At 31.4% G+C, this 17,768-nt stretch overlaps 2 protein-coding genes and 1 long non-coding RNA gene across 4 annotated transcripts; 1 reads left to right on the top strand and 2 right to left on the bottom strand.

Annotated features, from left to right (window-relative positions):
- Positions 1 to 6,956: 6,956 nt before the first annotated feature.
- LOC105151268 (polyisoprenoid diphosphate/phosphate phosphohydrolase PLPP6) lies at positions 6,957 to 8,431 on the bottom strand. Its single transcript, XM_011064883.2, has 4 exons — positions 8,219 to 8,431; positions 7,829 to 7,963; positions 7,645 to 7,744; positions 6,957 to 7,539 (listed from the first exon to the last, which is right to left on the bottom strand). The coding sequence occupies exons 1-4, from the start codon at positions 8,225 to 8,227 to the stop codon at positions 7,154 to 7,156; spliced, it is 630 nt and encodes a 209-aa protein (XP_011063185.1). The 5' UTR covers positions 8,228 to 8,431; the 3' UTR covers positions 6,957 to 7,153.
- Positions 8,432 to 8,942: 511 nt separating this feature from the next.
- LOC105151267 (uncharacterized) lies at positions 8,943 to 13,285 on the bottom strand. 2 transcript variants are annotated; one of them, XM_011064881.2, is made up of 5 exons: positions 12,425 to 13,285; positions 11,740 to 11,893; positions 10,879 to 11,083; positions 10,280 to 10,354; positions 8,943 to 10,201 (listed from the first exon to the last, which is right to left on the bottom strand). In XM_011064881.2, exons 1-3 carry the CDS (start codon positions 12,977 to 12,979, stop codon positions 10,893 to 10,895), a joined length of 900 nt encoding a protein of 299 aa, XP_011063183.1. In that variant the 5' UTR covers positions 12,980 to 13,285; the 3' UTR covers positions 8,943 to 10,201; positions 10,280 to 10,354; positions 10,879 to 10,892. The 2 variants fall into 2 exon arrangements, with proteins under 2 accessions (XP_011063183.1, XP_011063182.1); XM_011064880.2 differs by having other exon boundaries at positions 8,943 to 10,184.
- Positions 13,286 to 13,418: 133 nt separating this feature from the next.
- Positions 13,419 to 16,231, top strand: LOC147907217 (uncharacterized). Its single transcript, XR_015547548.1, has 2 exons — positions 13,419 to 13,515; positions 13,641 to 16,231. It is a non-coding gene; the product is annotated as an uncharacterized LOC147907217 (long non-coding RNA).
- The last annotated feature ends 1,537 nt before the right edge of the window (positions 16,232 to 17,768 follow it).

Below are 17,768 nucleotides of genomic sequence, written 5' to 3'. Positions count from 1 at the left end.
AATTTAATAATTTTCAGTCATTTATTAAGTTTTTTTCATTACATTATAAAATTTACATTAAGAAATTTAATCTAATTTTGATATTCGAGACTCTTGAAATAAAAACGTTATTGGTATAAAGAATTTTGAATTTAGATTTATTTTTAATCGAATATTTAGATTTTTTATTTTGAATAAATGCGAATAGAAAATAAACGCGAAATTAATTCGTATATCAATAGAATTATTATTATTATTGTATTATTAATGATAATTGTTTATAATAATATTTAATCAATTTTATTAATTTATGATGGCCTCTTCGCGACGCGTTCGTGTTTCGCGAATCATAAAAGCGTAAAGTTTTACGCTTATTGCCGACGATATTAGTCGGCAGCAATCGACAGCAAAAAAGAGTATTTTTCTTTGTTGTCGATTTCTGGCTTATAAAGCCAGAATATTGGTCAGAAACAACGAAAGGTCAGGAGTCAATCTGGTCAGAAGAAAGAAGAAAATTTCTACGAGCTCAATGAGCAGAATGTCTAAAATCGACGCATAAGACAATTTTAAAAAATCTTTTAGAATTCTTTATGAATTATTTTAAAGATGATTCTAAAAGAATTCTTAAAGATATCGTAAAGTTGTCTTTATACGTCGATTTTAGATATTCTATTCATTGAGAAGTAGATTAGTGTGTGACACCAATCTAAGTTTGTAAAAGATAAACTGAATATTCGGGAGGGTAATTTGCTCGCAATTGCGAGTTCTTATATTTTTTGAGAGTTATTTAAAATACAAAAGAAATCAACAAACAACAGGGCTAATGAGAGATAGCGCGGATAATCAAGTTTAAGAAAGCTACAAAACTTGCGCTTGATTATCCGCACTAACTCTCATTAGCCCTGTTATTTGTTTATTTGTTTGTATTTTAAAGATTGAAAGCCTGCTTTAATTATTATTGTTTATTGCTTCTTTATTATTAGTATGATCGCGATTAAGTTAGTTACTCAACTCCCGCTCAGTTTGTCAGTACGCGATAGAATTGATTGCGTTCAGCAGAGAAATCAGCTTTGCATTGTTGTAATATTCTTCAATGTGATTAGTTTATACATTTAAATCCATAAGGAACCAAAAGCAAGAACCAATCGAATTGAAGAATTTTGCAAATTTGAGAGCTACTTTCTCTGAACGCTGCCATTAATGTATTATAACGACGTGTTATTGCATATTTGTGAAGTAGATAATGTAGGTAGGAATACACGGATGGAGATAGGTATACGCAAATAGGCACGAATAAATGAAAATACGGGTAGGTAGGACAATAAAAATATGGATAGGTAGGGACAATAAGTATAGATGGGTAGGAATAAACACAATCACATTTTAAATTAAAAAATTAAATTATTACAAATAAAATGACACTTCAATAAATTTCGCGGTCAGGTAATTAAATTTTATTTTAAAAATAATAAATAAGTATAATAAAACTAAAAGATATTACATATTAAATTTCACTAATAAATTATGTAACATGTAGGTAGGGATAGATATCATATGTATATACTTTGATAAATGGAAAGAAGGAACTAAAAATTAAATAATATTTTTAATTAATTTTAAATTTTATTTAATTATCAGCATCCCATTCCAATTATCAAATATAAAAATAAGCCATATTACATATAATTTTGAATTTTCAGCTCTCCTGAAATTAAACTTAATTTCTTATAAAATTCTATACATATATAAAGTGTGTAACGCGTTAACATTATAATTAATTTTGTTATAAATAAATGTATGTATATAATAGTATTAGATACATAATATAAAATTTATGTAAACTATATCCAGATAAATGCCATTTGTAATTTGCGCCATAATTACATAATGTTTATATCCTTATTGTTATATTATATATGTCTATTCAATACATGTAGCATTTATCTTGTCGTAGTAAATCAAATTTATTGTTGCTTTATTGATGTAAATTACACGGAATTGACGAAACATATGACAATAAAAATTGTTTATTAATTTAACGAATTTGATAAATATTTAATTTTAAAACTTTCTTTACATTTGGATTTTAATAAATATCAAGAAGTCATTAATAATTTTGAGTGACTTTTAATTAAAAATTTTGTTTAGAATAATCTTCAATTTTTCTTTATATTTAATATACAAATTTATTAAATAAGTCAATATAGATTGGAGCTTTGACTGAGGCTAATGATTAAATGTTTATTTCTTGTTTGCTTTTTGACATTATAGATCTTTAACATTATAGGATTACAAATATATTTTAGTTAGAACAATTTATTATATGCAAAGGTCTCTTATATCGCTGTCTCTCGCGTCAGATGGATGCCAGTGATTACGTAGTTTATATAACCGATGGAAAGTTGTAATTATTTTTATCATGGAAAATTATTCCTCGTCGTGAAGTCCATTCGCAAAGTCTAGTTTAGTGCCTCTTCGGAGATTCTTGTACAGAATTGGAATGCATCCCGGGTTTTTTCGTCTGCAGTTACAGATAGTAATAATTTTGTTAATGAGTCAATGACAATTGCTATACATTTTAAAGTCAAGTTGCAAAATTAATTCAGTGGTATATTTTAGCATACAATTTTCGCTTTCTTTGTTTTATTAAATGTTCTTAATGACAATAAGAATTTAGTATTATATGATCGATATGGATATACAATTATAATTTGTTTAAATTCTAATTATTAAGTGAACAAATTTAAATTTTATACAAATAATTTGCTAATTTTTCGATGGTTGGTCTAACAAAAATATGGTTACGAATGTGTATATTCAATTTTCTAACTGATATTTTAAAATCATTTTTAGGTATTGGACATCCCGCCATTGCAGAATATTTTTAATTATTAATATTTTTAGATTTTTTATAATTTTATTGTTATTATTTATATGTGTACGTATAACACTTTTCTATGATAAAATACATGCAGATCTTATATTTAACGGATATTGATTTTTGTCGATTTACATAATTTTCTTCAAAATTTTTTTATAGTCTTTTAACAATGTTATCATGATTACATGAGTTGAATTAAAAATGCGTGGGTACAAAAAATTCAAGATAAGTCGAATAGGTACTACTCTCGTATTAACGGGATATTAATAATTGTAATTTTTGAAAAATAAAGAATTGTTAAATTTTATATAATAAATTTTTCAGTATAAATGTTCTTTGATCTCGTTATTACCGGGTTCGGCTTATCTCGTACAGTTGGTACCCGACATATAAAATTTTTGTACCCGTACATATAAAAAATTATAATAACGCGTGTATTTTATTATTGTTAAATATACTCCTTCGTAACCATTATTTCGTAAGAAAATTATTCTATTCTATTCATTTTTAATAAGTGATGATTTTTAGCGATTGGTGGTTGAATATATTTTCTCACGAATTTTAATATTGTATTAAAGAAGTGATAAAAATGGTAATTGCAATTGAGATGCTACCAAAATTACTATTTCATTACTATCGTAAGTGATCTGAAAGATTTGGGATTTACAACCTTCTTTAACAAGACCGCTGGTGTTTGACGGAATGCTTAATTTTTCTTTACGAATGGATATTATAAATTTGACGTAGAAAGTTCGTTCTCCACTGTGAAAATTGCTCTTTATATCGGATTCTAACTATAGCGTATCACAAGGCGGAGGGACCTTGATTCGTTTACATTATTGGGATAAGTTATCTTGAAAACGCGATAAAAGTGTCGTCATAAATATATTAATGACTTTTTGTCACAATATTAACAAGTTTTATATTCGCAAGTTAGTAATTAATAGTAAATACTATCGAATTGTTGTTAGTATTAGGTGTTGGAATTAATTCGTAGCGTTTTTAATGAAAGAATGTTATTTATTTCACATGAGCATTAAAAAATACATTAATGAAAGTACTTCCCATCACTTGTAAAACGCTACGACTTAATTCCAACACCTAATATTTCTTTCGTGTTTATCAATATTTCATTAAACATTGATTTAGAAAAATTTGTGTTATCCGTATCTTCGACGTTTTCGTATAATCTTGCATTATTAAAATTTGTTAATTATGCTTCTATTATATCAAATTTGTATTATATTTTGAACAGCGTTTATAATTGTATATCGTATTATAAATAATAATTATTATTATAGTATTGAATTGTATAAAGTATCCCCCCTCACGATAAAAGATAATATTAAAAAAATTGTGCAATATGATTGCTAATTATTGTATTTTATTTCGCTGTTCATATTGCAATATGATTAGCGAAATATAGTAAAATAGTCAGACATAAAAATAAAGAACACATTAAAAATTTATTCACCTGCAAAAAACAGGTTACTATATTTATTAATGACTCGTTTTTTTTTTTACGGGTGAATACTTTTTACTTACCAAGAAAAGAGGACCGCCAATGAAATCGGCGGGGATGGTGAAGGGTCTCTTCTTCTTTGATTTGTATTTATGTAAATTTTCTTTGCACCTTTAAATTAAATGTTTTAAGTTAAATGTTTGCTTACAATTACAAAAAGTACTTTATTCAACGACTTATAAATATAATTGGCAAAAACAGAGCAACCTTTTGCATACTAAAAAAAAAAAATCAAAGATAGTATTAAAATTTTTATTTCAATGCTAAATGATTAGCAAAATAAGATAAAATATTTAGAAATAAAAATATGGAATAATATAATTTATAAAAAAACCAAATATATTAATACTCGTAAAAAAAGATCGTTATAATTTATAGTAGTCCGTTTTATTACTGAAATTGCTGAATTAAATCTGTCAAATTAATAGAGATTTCAACGATTTCAGCGATTTATTTCCATCAGGAGCATTGCAAAAAAAAATGTATATTGTTGTTTAATTAACATCCACTTTAGAGGGCAACTTTATCAGCCATGTCGATATTGTGATACGTAGTTTATATGATTTTATAAAAATGATATTGGTAGTTCGCTAGTGATGGTGGATGTTCGTTAGTGTAGAAAGTTTTCAAACATCACATGAAAAAGCTGAGGATGGTCGTTCTCAGGTTTCTTTCTGGTACATGACAATATTTTTTTAGCACTTGATCACAATTCATCTGTAATCATTTCATCTTCCCTTTTCTCTTATGATCTCAGTTTCACTATTCAGTTTTAATGTAATTTAAAAAAGAAAGGAATTCCAAGACTGTTCTTCGAATATTTCTGATCTTATTGCCCTTATTTTCTCACGAATTTTAAATACAAGAATTGTCTTCGAATTTTCAATATGTCAAGAAAGTATGAGACAAATTTGTCAAGGGATTTGTTGAATAGACGATCGATACATTTATGACATGACATATAAATAAATGTGATGTCTATGATTATGAAATAATAAAATGCAAACAATGAACAGAAATAAGTGCTTCGTATTATATTCTTATATGTTAAAATAATTAAGGTTAGTGTATTTGCAAAACTATTCTTCCTTTATTGAGTTGATTGCATGGCGTAGGACTAAGTTTTTATTATAAATGATTTTTTTAGACTGCTTTTTAATCTACAAATTTTTTTTATTTAAACAATTTTTTAAATTATATTATTATTCCTTTGTATTTTACATAATGCTTAATTAGGAATATTTAATTTGTTCTAAATTTCATTTGCTGTTAATGTCAGTTTATTGCTTACGTTTGATCAAACTGTGTATTTTTCAAAATGAATTTGAATGAATAATACTTTCACATATAGATATTATATTTGATTATGCCTGAATTTATTTGTCTAATAGTAGCTAAGCTTGAATTAGTTTTTATTTGAAGTATGCATGGTTTTGTTTAGTTTTGGTCGAGTTAAAATGTCCAATTCAGAGGCTGATGTAGGCTGCATTAGTGAGGTAACACTTGTGATTAGCAATGCAAGAAAATCTCAAACAGGCACTGTGAGAATTCTTAATAGTCCCAACTCTGATGGATCTGGTCACTCGAATTCATTTACTATGCAACAATTTAATTATACCAATGATAGCAATACTAACTCGGATATTCTTCACTCACCCCTTACTTGAGGGGTGAGGGGTTTAAATATCTTTAAAAAATTATGGCTATTAATACTGTTCAAATGATTTTGAAGCATTGTTGCAAAATGCGCAAAAGTAGTTGAAAACACTCGTAAAAATGATCCAGGTATAACCAGAAAGAATTTAATAACATGTATGGGCATTTAATATATGCCAAATTCATATGTGTGGAGTACTATTCTAGACAGTGATCGCTGATTTTGTTATGGACATGAATGAAATAGCGGTGTATCAATAGACTGGAAATGTTGCTATACATATAGTTGGCCCTTTTCCATTTGACGCTAATACATGAAGAAATTTTGCAATTACAGAAAAAAGACTAACATGATTACTTTTACTGCACGCTTTTTCAAATTCATTCAAGTTGCTTCAGAATCCAGGCTTGCGAGACAAATCGGTTATTCTTTTTCTGAAGAATTCTGAATTAATTCTGTACTGTAGTGTTAATATGTTAGAATGAAACAAACTGTACCTCTCACTCTAAATTATTGCATTAGTGTACATCAATTTAAAACTTGGTGTGAAAAAAAAACAGGCCTAAAGATACGTTCGTCCTTAAACTTTAGCTCTCTAGGTCTCTTGAAATGATGGATGTGGTTCCAGGGTCGCTCAGGGTGAAAGCGGTCGAGAAACGCGCTTTTTGAATTGATTAAGAGAGAGGGGAAAAAAATTCCAATTAATTTAATTGCAGGGAATGAAAGTAACAAGTTACTTCCCTTGTAACATCGTTATTTTTCTTATAATTATTCTGTTATGATAATAATTTGGTAATGACACATTTTTTATGACTTAACGGTAACATTAGGGTGTTTATTGTGAACCATTATTGTGCTTATTAATAGCGTGCAGTGAAAGTAATTAACGATAAGTTATCAATAAAGAAGGAAGCACATATGATATATGAATATTTTAATAATATTCTTAGAAAATATCTGACAAAATAAATTTGTAATTCGCAATTGTATAATTATGGATACTCTAAAATTTCAGATTTTTCTAATTGACATTATCTTAATATTAATGAAAAATATTGCTGATTATAAAAATTACATGTGTAAACAATCCAATATATTCTCTTTATCACGAGTACTATTCAGACCCAGGTATTTTGTCATCCGTAATCCATGAAATTAAATATATACATGTCTCCTGCTCTAAATAAATATAACCTATAAGTAGCCCCTCAAAGATACCTAAAAGTACACCGCCAAACACATCTAATATGTAGTGTCTTCTCATCAGTAGTCTGGACATGCATACAGAAAAAGACCATGCTAGCAAAGGTGGCGAGTATATCAACGATATAGGCCACAGATTGAAGAAGAAATATACAACAAATGCAGAACGAGATGAATGTCCTGATGGAAAGGAATATTTATCAGGACCCAAAGAAAATGGATCGTCATTAGTGGTTGGTCGTCTCCTTCTCGTGATTGCCTTGAGTACAGCAACCATGATGATATCGAGCAACAATCCTGAAATGATTTTTTTAATTTATGTATCCTAATCAATCGATTTGAGAAACGCAATCAACATACTGTAAATGAATCAATTTTAATAGAATTTTATTTGAATTTTACCTATCAGAAGGTTCATTTGCATTTGATACAAGGATTTGGCATTAAAAATCCAAATTGAAATAAGAGATACTGCAAGCCAAGGTATACCATGACATGATATCTACAGACAGATAAAAAAAACAAATTAATATTATTAGAGAAGCTTATAACAGTAGTTAATAAAGAAATAAATAATTATTTATACCTCTAATAATTTGTTATGCACTTTCAATTGTCTTAAAGGTAAAATCTTTTCCACTAATTTGACAAACTCATTTGTTAAATAGGCATCCACTGCCAATGCTTTCCTCAATGTAGTTGGAATCTCTCTCTTGTCAGACTTGAAAGTATAAAAAATAATAATTATTTATATTTTTCTTCGTAAGTAAAATTTATAAAAAAAAGAAAATAATATATATATGGTTAGATACATATGTATATTGTCCATTTGCATTTAAAGAATATAACTGACAACTTGAATAATTATATGCTTAAGTGATAACTATATGTGATATTAATACAGTAGGGACTGTCATAACCAAAATAGCCAAATGAATATAAATAATGAATTACGAAAGAAATTCGAAATAACTACCGTTTCCATGTTGTCCACTGATAATAGTTACTAAAGTAATAAAATGTATCAGTATTATTTATCTCTGATAAATCACATTATCTACAGTGTCAAATAATCACAATAAAGGAAGACTTAAATATTGGCGAACAGCTGATTCATCTAACACATTTTTGTCTTTCCTTAGAATGGATCAATGGATATCCAAATATTCCACTCACTAAGGTGGATCACTAAATACATCAACAGCTCGACAGATGGCGCGCATTGATAAATACATTGTTTTTGCCCTGTATCATATTTTCTGATAATTTCCACTTTACCAACAATTAGAAACAGTTGATTAAATCAACATTGAACAAAAAAATAAGAATATCAATTATAAATATTAATACAAATGACAAAATTCATATGTCTTTGGAAAAATCAAACGTTGTGAAATAATGCCTAATTTATTCCTTTATTTCTTACTCACTTTGTCAAATTATCTGAAGGAAAAAAACATTTAAAATTTTTTAATTTTATATTATTTTAAAATATTTTTATTTTATTTTTGTTAAAAAAATTGTTTATCTCCAATATTGAATTAGGCATTTTGCTCGAGAAACAATAGCAAAATTTGTAAAATAATTAAAAATACAAGCCTAAAAATCTTGGCTTAGGCAAAAAATATAAATTCTCTAAGATTAACAAAGAATCCGACGAATATAATGGTATAAGGCGATATAAAATAAATTTCAAACTATACAATTTCAAAAGATTTAATTGAATTTAATAAAATTATTTTTTGTTATCCGTAGTATAAATAAAACCTGTTAACTGTGCCAACACAACACTCAGTTACAATGACTGTGTATATGCACAATTGATCCAATTTAATGTGACATCGATTGTACATATCACATGGAAGAGAGACAATGATCAGTTTATTGAAATTGTGTGAAGCTTGTTGAAGACCCAAAGCAGAAATACAATAACATTTTATGAAAATACATCGGAATTATTTCTTTAAACTTATGTACATACATTCTTAGAAAATTACAATATTTATATTTTAAGTTTATTATTATGACTTTTTGTAGAGACAAAAAATGATCTGTATAATTCTTTCTGAGTATGATATATTAATACACATATTAAAGAAATAATAAATGCGTTAAGAAAACTGGGGTGCACCGGATATCCAGGAAATATCCAGTATTATCCGATACTTTTTTACTATCCGGTCGGATAACACACACACACACACACACACACACACACACACACACACACACAGGAAAGTGTTTAAAAAAATAATTTTTTCTTAGTTTATCTCAAATGAAAGTTTTGCTACACTATTAATTTAGGCTACAATACACTTGATGTTATAAATGTTTCAAAGTATTTTTTTGATTAATCGATTAGTGAAATTCTTTTTTCTAAATGATTAATTTTTAGTCAATCAAATATTTTGAAGTATTTGTATAGCATCAAGTGGACTGCACCCTTAATTGAATTTAAGAATATACATTTGGCTTCTCATACATTTCTAAAACGTCCATTAGAAACAAATATTATTGAGCGAAAAGATTGATAATAATTTACTAAAAGTTAAGTTAGATTAATTGTAGTTACTTTCGTTTGATTAAATAATCTTAAAGCATGTTATACGATATGGAATATGGAAAAAATATAGAAATTATTTTATTAAAACATGTTAGTCCAGGCATGTGCTGTAGTAATTCAGCTTTCCACCATAGCTCACGCGAGTTTTTGATCCTGAAAATTGATTCTGTATATTAATCAGTGTAATCTTAAATATTTCAAAGATTGCTTGGCTAGAAAGCAGAACTTAATGAATAGCGTGATATAAAAGCGTCGCGGAAATGGAGCACTATTGAAGCCGCCGTAAGGGATACGTTGGAAGATCTGTTCCTTAAATTTTTCGACGTTGTGCAACCGTAAGAAAGATCATTGGATGTGATCATTGTGCGTTGCGTATTACCTGTTGACAATACTTATCTATATGTATATTTGAAGTGATTGATACGTTAACTCTTTATCTAATTGTATAAAAATTATCACGTGAGAAAAACATACCGTATAGTAAAAGACGTGTACCCTGTTAATTTTGTCACCAATGTAGATACAAGGCATTTGGTGGATAGATGTATACTGAAAAGAGAGAATTTATTGATTTATCTGAAAGGGTTTGTTATATGTCATACAATCTATCATTTATCTTCAAAGAAAAATTTTATCAAGCTTCCAGATATGGTTAATCAGCTCAGTTTGATGATCGTTGGATTCAGCATTGTACTTTGTGATAGTCTTTCGAAATATTGCATGATTATAAGTGATAAAGATAAATGATTATATAGAGAGTTTTGAGAGCTCCGTACATTCCTCTACACGGAGAGAACGATTTTGCTAAAAAATTTAAAATTTTGACATTCTAGCAATTAGTTTTCCTATACCTAAAAATTTTTCTAACATAATTATTTTCAAACTTATATTTAAATTTTTTAATTTTTCAGCAAAAGCATTCTTTCTGTGATAAATAATAAAAATTCTTCAATTTACATTATATCCATTATCTACTGATTAGATTAAATAGAAGACGAAATAGAAGACGAAATATTTGATTTTTATTAATTTGCGAAAAATAATTTGGACCTCAAAAGGTTAATAATCTTCACCTGTTCTCGTCGCCTTAATGGCGTCGAATTAGACGGGTGCGATGATGAAGAGTGTTAGTAACAATCCTGATTTCTTCTTCTGATTCAGCCGATTGGCGCCGCGTCAGTCCTTTACTCGGTGTACCGCAAAGAGATGAAGTAGCGGTTTTCTTTGCTTGTGGTGTTGGAAATGAGGAGCGACGGATAAGCGGGGGCGGCCGCGCTCCTAAGAATGGATAATTAAATTTTATCGTCTTACCCTTACTAATCGGATCAAAACGGTCTTGCACTGATCACAATACTCCGCATTATACCAGCAACACTTGCTAGTATCTCAATCAATGAAAATATCATTATAAAATATTTATTTTCTGTTTAGTCAAAATATATAAATTTTATTATTCTTTATGACATTTTCGATTAATTGTTTTTTTTTGGTTAAAGATATAGATAAATAGAGTTCAATATAGATATTGCAAAGGCAAACATATGGGAAGTAAAATTCTCTGATGATTCAATTTCGTTAAGGATTCCATAAGATAATTGTGTTCATAGAAATTTATCAACTTTCTGTATCTCATATATTTTTTTTAGATATCTTCTTGATTATGATAAATATTTGTGTATTTAGAGATTATAGTCTTGGTCTTTAGTCAAAAATATTAGGCTTATTCTTTTTCATTAATTTGAAATTCTTTTATCTGTATATCCTATTAATTATTGACAGTATACATAAATTTAAAGGCTTATTGAAAGAAAGGGATAATTGACAGTAAATGCTATAAATCAATTTTTGAAATTTAAAATGTTTGAAAGTTAAATAATGTGTCTATAATATTTTTGGCCAAGGTTGTATGATTCTTTATTATTTTATACACATACCTAACAGACGCAGTGTGGAATGATGCACTCCTGGTATATCAAAGGACTTATAGCTTCTAATTAATTCTCTTGAAATGGGACGTCTTGTGGCGGATATGTCCACGTTGGAGGAGCAACTTCTCCGTGAAATAATCGTGCCTGCCCTAGACGAATCCTTATGCATTTTTGAAAAGAGAAGGTGCAATAGTTTCACGAATGCGTGTCTATCCGAGCATCGAGAGACGGTTTTTACTTATAGCTCCGCGAGGAAAACAGCGAAGCGCTTATCCCGTCGGTCTCTGCCGAATATCGCAATTTATTCCCCAATGGTGCAAACAACAAAGAATCTAGCTCAATCTGGATTAAACTTATATCTGGCGATATAGTTGAGTGCAAATCGTGCATAATCGTGCTCAAATAATCAAGGATAGTAGGTACATAATTGTTTGCGTTGAAATAAAGTATCTCCGAATTATAGAATTAAAATGACGATTTTATTTAGAAAAAGTGTTTGAATAATTAAGAGAACTTTTGGAAATTATATTGTACTGTTTTCAAGAAGCAAAAGGAGTAGATTCTAAAAAAATGTACATTCTTTAAGTGAAATTTTTCAATGATGTACGTCTTGACAGACATATCTTACGCTTTAAGGATACCAAGTTCCAACGCAAGCGCTTAAGGACTTCTGTAATATGTGACGCAATACTTTTTCTCTGGCGAAGCGTATTCGCAGTACTTCAACGAGGGCAGCTATTACTGATACGAGCAACATCGTCACGAGTATGTGGCCTGCCACCGTGACGGACTTCATTTGACGCGACTTCAAGATCTCTTCAGCGCTTTCTTTCATTTCTTCGATGCTCTTCTTGGACCTGTATGTTTCCTCCTCCTCATCGTCCTCATCCTCTCTACTATCTTCTTCCTCTTCAGAGTCGCTGTCATCATCGTCGTCATCTTCGTCATCGTCGCTCTCGTCGTCTTGCACGTATGTGCAATTTCCGTCGTAATCGCTCATAAAGACGGACATCAAGCGATCCTCGTACTGTAGATTCGGACAGCGCTTTAATTTTCGATGATCTATCGGTATCGCGGATTCTTTTCCTTTCTCGCCCGGGTCACTGACACTTTCATCTCCGTGATTCTGCTCGGAGTAATTCGTGTCGAACAACAATCGCAAAGGCAAAGACAGAAGCACGCCAAATATCGTCAGTATTAGCAAAATGCTTACGTTGATGCCCAACGACAGTCGTTTCTCTGTCATCCTGACAAAATGTATGATATTGTCCGTTGTTTACCTAAATATTTTTAGTCCGGGACCAGTGTAGTCATTTTCGCGGATTTCCATGGCAACGCGAGATGTGTTGGGTGGCATTCGAAGTAGGTTTCCAATTGAGAGTCAATCAATTCATTGCAAATTGATGATTAACCAAAACTCCGAGGACGCACTTTCCGATTTATTTTTGTTGATTGAACAACTCGGATGTCGATACGCGATAGTGCATTCGATTCTTGTACCTCTTCGTGTCTTGTCTCGACGCAACTGTTGCGCGTACCGTCGTACAAAGCAGTTCGTAGCGTGAACCTGGATTGCTGTGATATTGATTTCTTTAGGCGAACCGAGCACGTACGCGCAAGTCTAGCTGTGCCTCGTTGGCGGACACTTCGCACATGCCGGTAATTAGATTACGCTTATGGTGAACGGGACGTGATAATGTGCCACGGGGTTTTGAGCATATTGAAGGACGGCTAAGAATACTTGCACAATAGGTCAGACATTATTAGGGGGAAAGGAAGGAGGTAAGATTTTTTTCTTAGAAAATAAGTTTGCGAGGGAAACTCTGAACACGTGCTGCATGTTGAAATCGATAATATTAAATAATATGTGTATAATAAAAAAATAGTTATCGAATAATATTATATAGTCATTGCTGAATTTTTTGCTGTAAGAAGAATTATACGCGAAAAAGAATTAACGGGCAAAACTCAAATAATGTTTACGAAATCGGATTTGGGCGATTCCGCATGGAGAACGAAACACAAGAGCTTTCATCGAAGCTAAGTCGTTGAGATAGATATGACTACGATTTCCCATTGAATGGAAGAAACGGCACAAGATGTGAGACCGTGCGAGCGGCATCCTTCCGCAGGATTCTCTAACCGCATACATAAATAATATTAGACAATATCAAATTAAAATTCGCATCTTTCTGCAAGCAACAATGGGAGCGTGGTGGCGACCAACAAAGGAAACGCCTGCCGCGCCGATTCGCGAGCAAGTGGTAGTAGTAGCATCGGCGGGATTTATAAAAGTAATAAAACAGCCGAACAACAACTCACGGGAGTGAGCGGCAGTGGTGGAGACGGAGAGGAACAGTCGCGGGATAGAAAGGGCGAAAGCGAGCAGGATAAGCCGCGAGGTGAAAAGAGGAAGGCAGTAAGAGAGGAGCGAGCAAAACAGAGAGAGAGCGAGAGAGAGAGAGAGAGAGAGAGAGATGTGAAACACAGGAGAACAGCGACCCAACCCGACCGACCGGTAGCTCAGCCAGCACACGTATATCTTGCTCTGCTACTCCGATTCTTCGAGGTTCTCATTGATGAGCTGCTCTCCCGCGTCTTCGCGGAAGCCCCAATGATCGCGTGCGAGAGACTTTAAAAATAGCTACGATTATCCACGACAGCTTGGATGTACGGACGCAAGAAACGATTCATTAAGCGCAAAGCGGTGACGTAAGTCGCGAATAAAAAATTGCAAAAGTAAGATTTTCTTACCCGTCGATGTTACATAATAAAAAAATATGCGATGAAATAGACAGATTTTGAATTATCTATAATGACATTACATTAATTAATTAATTACACGTTTATTGAGCTATTATGTAAAACACTGCAAATCCATGTGTGTAAAAGTGACTGCACTATACTGTGTGTATGATTAGTTTTTTGTGTAAAAATAACACATTATACTGCGTACAAAAATGAATTTATATTCAAACGTGTACTATACATAGAGCGTCATTTTCACACGAAAAACTAATTACACGTACATACACGTGTATTATAGTCACTTCTAACACAATTGGATTCAGTACACCATCTAGATCTTTTCGTATTGGACTTGCTGGAAAAGTTTTTTCATTTTTATTAGCGAATTTGCCGACTCGAGAACGGAGTAAATTTATTATCAAAGTATGTACGTACCGCAAAGGGAACGGCGCGTTCATAATCTGTGAAAACTATAATTATCTCGCGCGACACAATTATTTCGAGGAGCATGCGAAGAACGTGCACCGGGGAATCGATTATCGCACGCACCACGGGTGCGAAGGTGCGCTTCGAGGTCATCGATTGAGCGATTTTCACAGATCGTCGATCGACGATGGTACGCGTAGGTAGATACATAGGTTGAGAGCCAGGGTATGTAGAGCAGATGCTGCGCTCCAGCCGTGGCGGGGTGCGTGATTTTTCACCGCCGACAGCTCCTCCTTCGAGAACCGCGCGCATTCCACCTCTCCCCTTCTCTTCTTCGGGGCCTTACCGTCGTCTTTTCTCCCCGGACAGCCCGAGCTTCTTCATCGTTCACTCTTGTGGCGATCGTGGCATAGAGAGTTTCGTGTCTGCTCTCTGTGAGTCAAAGATCCGGGTTCAAATCCATCTAAAATCACATCATTTTATTTGACCGTCACTAGTAGTGTGTTCAATGAATACACCTAATATTCGAGTAAATGAATAAAAAATGAATGAAAATACTCATTCGAATACATTTCTTTTTTATTATTTGTTTTTTAAGAAATACGAATAAATATTTTTTATGCCATTTGAACGAATGTTTTTTTAATATGATTACGAATATTTTCATTTCGTATTCACTTTTACTCTGTATTATCTGTACACAGCTTGCAAGCCTACAAGAGAAAACAGAAATCTATAAAAACAATGGTTATGCGATTACATCGTGCGTTTAGTTTGCGACTTATACTATGGACGTCCTTGTTTAATCTATAGATTGAACATTTTGAATAAATACAATTTGGAGCTCAATTGCAAATTTTTATATTCATCGGGCATACTAGTCACTAGAATGATAATGTAACCTGATAAAAATCTATGCACGTAAAATAGCAACTGATGGTTTGACAGTTTTTATCAATTAGCACGAGTTTTTAGATTTTTGTAAAACATAGTCAATTAAATTGGTTTAGTGAATATATTAAAATTTCATTTTCATTTTTATTTAATTCATGTTAATATTATCAAACGATATAATTTCTTTATAATAACTTTGTATATGTAAAAGCACTTTCGTTGCTACTGCATATATCTCTTTAAAGAGGTAAATGTTTTCCCCTTATTAAGGAATATATATCCAACCTATGCCTGTTTCTACCAATGTAACTTAACTTTAATCTCAGTTTATCTTATTGTTTATCTTTTTCTTCCAATAATGAAAAGTAAGTTAAACCGAGATTAAGATTAATCTACAATGGGATAGAAATGAACATTAATTATGAATTAAGGATATACATCTTCTGTGACTTCGTCTGCAATTATTGCGCCTGTATATTATTAAATGTACTTTCTGTATTCTTATACAGAATTCGCAGAATTCTGCTGGAGTATATATATTGACTGTCGTTATGAGGGGAGGTGCGACTAAAGAAATAAGCGAACAAAATCACTCTTTCACTATTCGTTCCGGCTGGCGGGCGCGCGCCTCGTCTCGCTCGCTAGCCAATGTATAGCGACTGTGGACACGCCATTGGACATCACGACACCAGTTGCACGGTCTTAGATTTGCCGATCTCCTGAGTGCATCGATACCTTGATACAGGCAGATGCATGCAGGCGAGGTGCGGCGAGCCTGATGCATAGGGCGCGCCCGCGAGCCACTCCCGCAGTGTCGCGTGTAGCTCGCGATGAACGCGTGTACGCACGCGAGTCATGCAAAACGAGTGGCGTGTCTATTGACTTTTAAATTTATCTTCCGTTCGTAAGATAATTGAGCGAGTAGTCGGTCATCCTTATCAAATTTCTGATAGAGTAAAACAGGATAAAACAGGATTTTGACAAACAGAAAGACAAAGGGCCTACGAGCCTAAAACAATTGTCATAAATTAAACAATTTTTTGAATCGTTAATAAATAAAACATGTTATCTAGTTAAAATATAAACTTTAATTTGCCGGCAATAAACAAAAGAAAACAAAAATAAACGTTTCGATCCATGTCGGATCATTATTAATGTTAACAAGCAATGAAATTATTATAAAGAGAAGATATATACATAAAATTATAATTCGCTCTCGATCGCAGTATTAAAGTTATCAATAATATCGCTCAGTTTGCAGTAGATATTAATCAGAGTGTTGTTAATAGTATATTCCTCTGGTAATTTATATGTACTATAGACATCATAATTATTTCTGTTAAAGAGTACAAGTATAATGTAAAAATGTATTAGGAATAAGTAATAGTAATGTAATGATAGAACTACAAATTAAAAAGCAAGGAATAAGAATAAAATAGTAATATAATAAAGAAAGTACACTGAAGATCATTGATAAGAAAGTTGTGCGATGTACAAATTATATATAATTAATTTAGTACAGCTAAATTAATTATATAGATTAGGGAATAAATACCTTATAAATGTGTCAACGTAAAATATATTATAAAAGTCGTCTAAAAAGTTGTTATATAAACCTTTTCATCAATCATAATATTACTCTTTTAAACTTTTAGGATGCGTTCAGACTATCGAGCCGAATATTGAATCGCGAGTCGAATCAGTGTTCACATTTAAAGATCTTACATTCATATTATCGAAATAAATATAAATTCACATCAAATCTTTGAATGTGGACACACCCTTAGAGTGAATTGTCACTCTAAAGAGTGAAATCAATAATTGCTAGATTTATAAAAAATTGTAGAAACTTGGTTTTTCAAAATATTCTTTATTAGGGATTTGAATGAAACTCATTGACACTCATTGTAATCGATACTATCCGTTTCGAGTATTCTCAAAAGTCATTGAAGGGAATAGAAGAGAGA

This window comes from Acromyrmex echinatior, chromosome 15, assembly GCF_024713525.1.
Source record: "Acromyrmex echinatior isolate Ae372 chromosome 15, ASM2471352v2, whole genome shotgun sequence".
Classification (NCBI taxonomy): domain Eukaryota; kingdom Metazoa; phylum Arthropoda; class Insecta; order Hymenoptera; family Formicidae; genus Acromyrmex; species Acromyrmex echinatior.
This window is presented reverse-complemented; position numbering and strand designations above follow the sequence as displayed.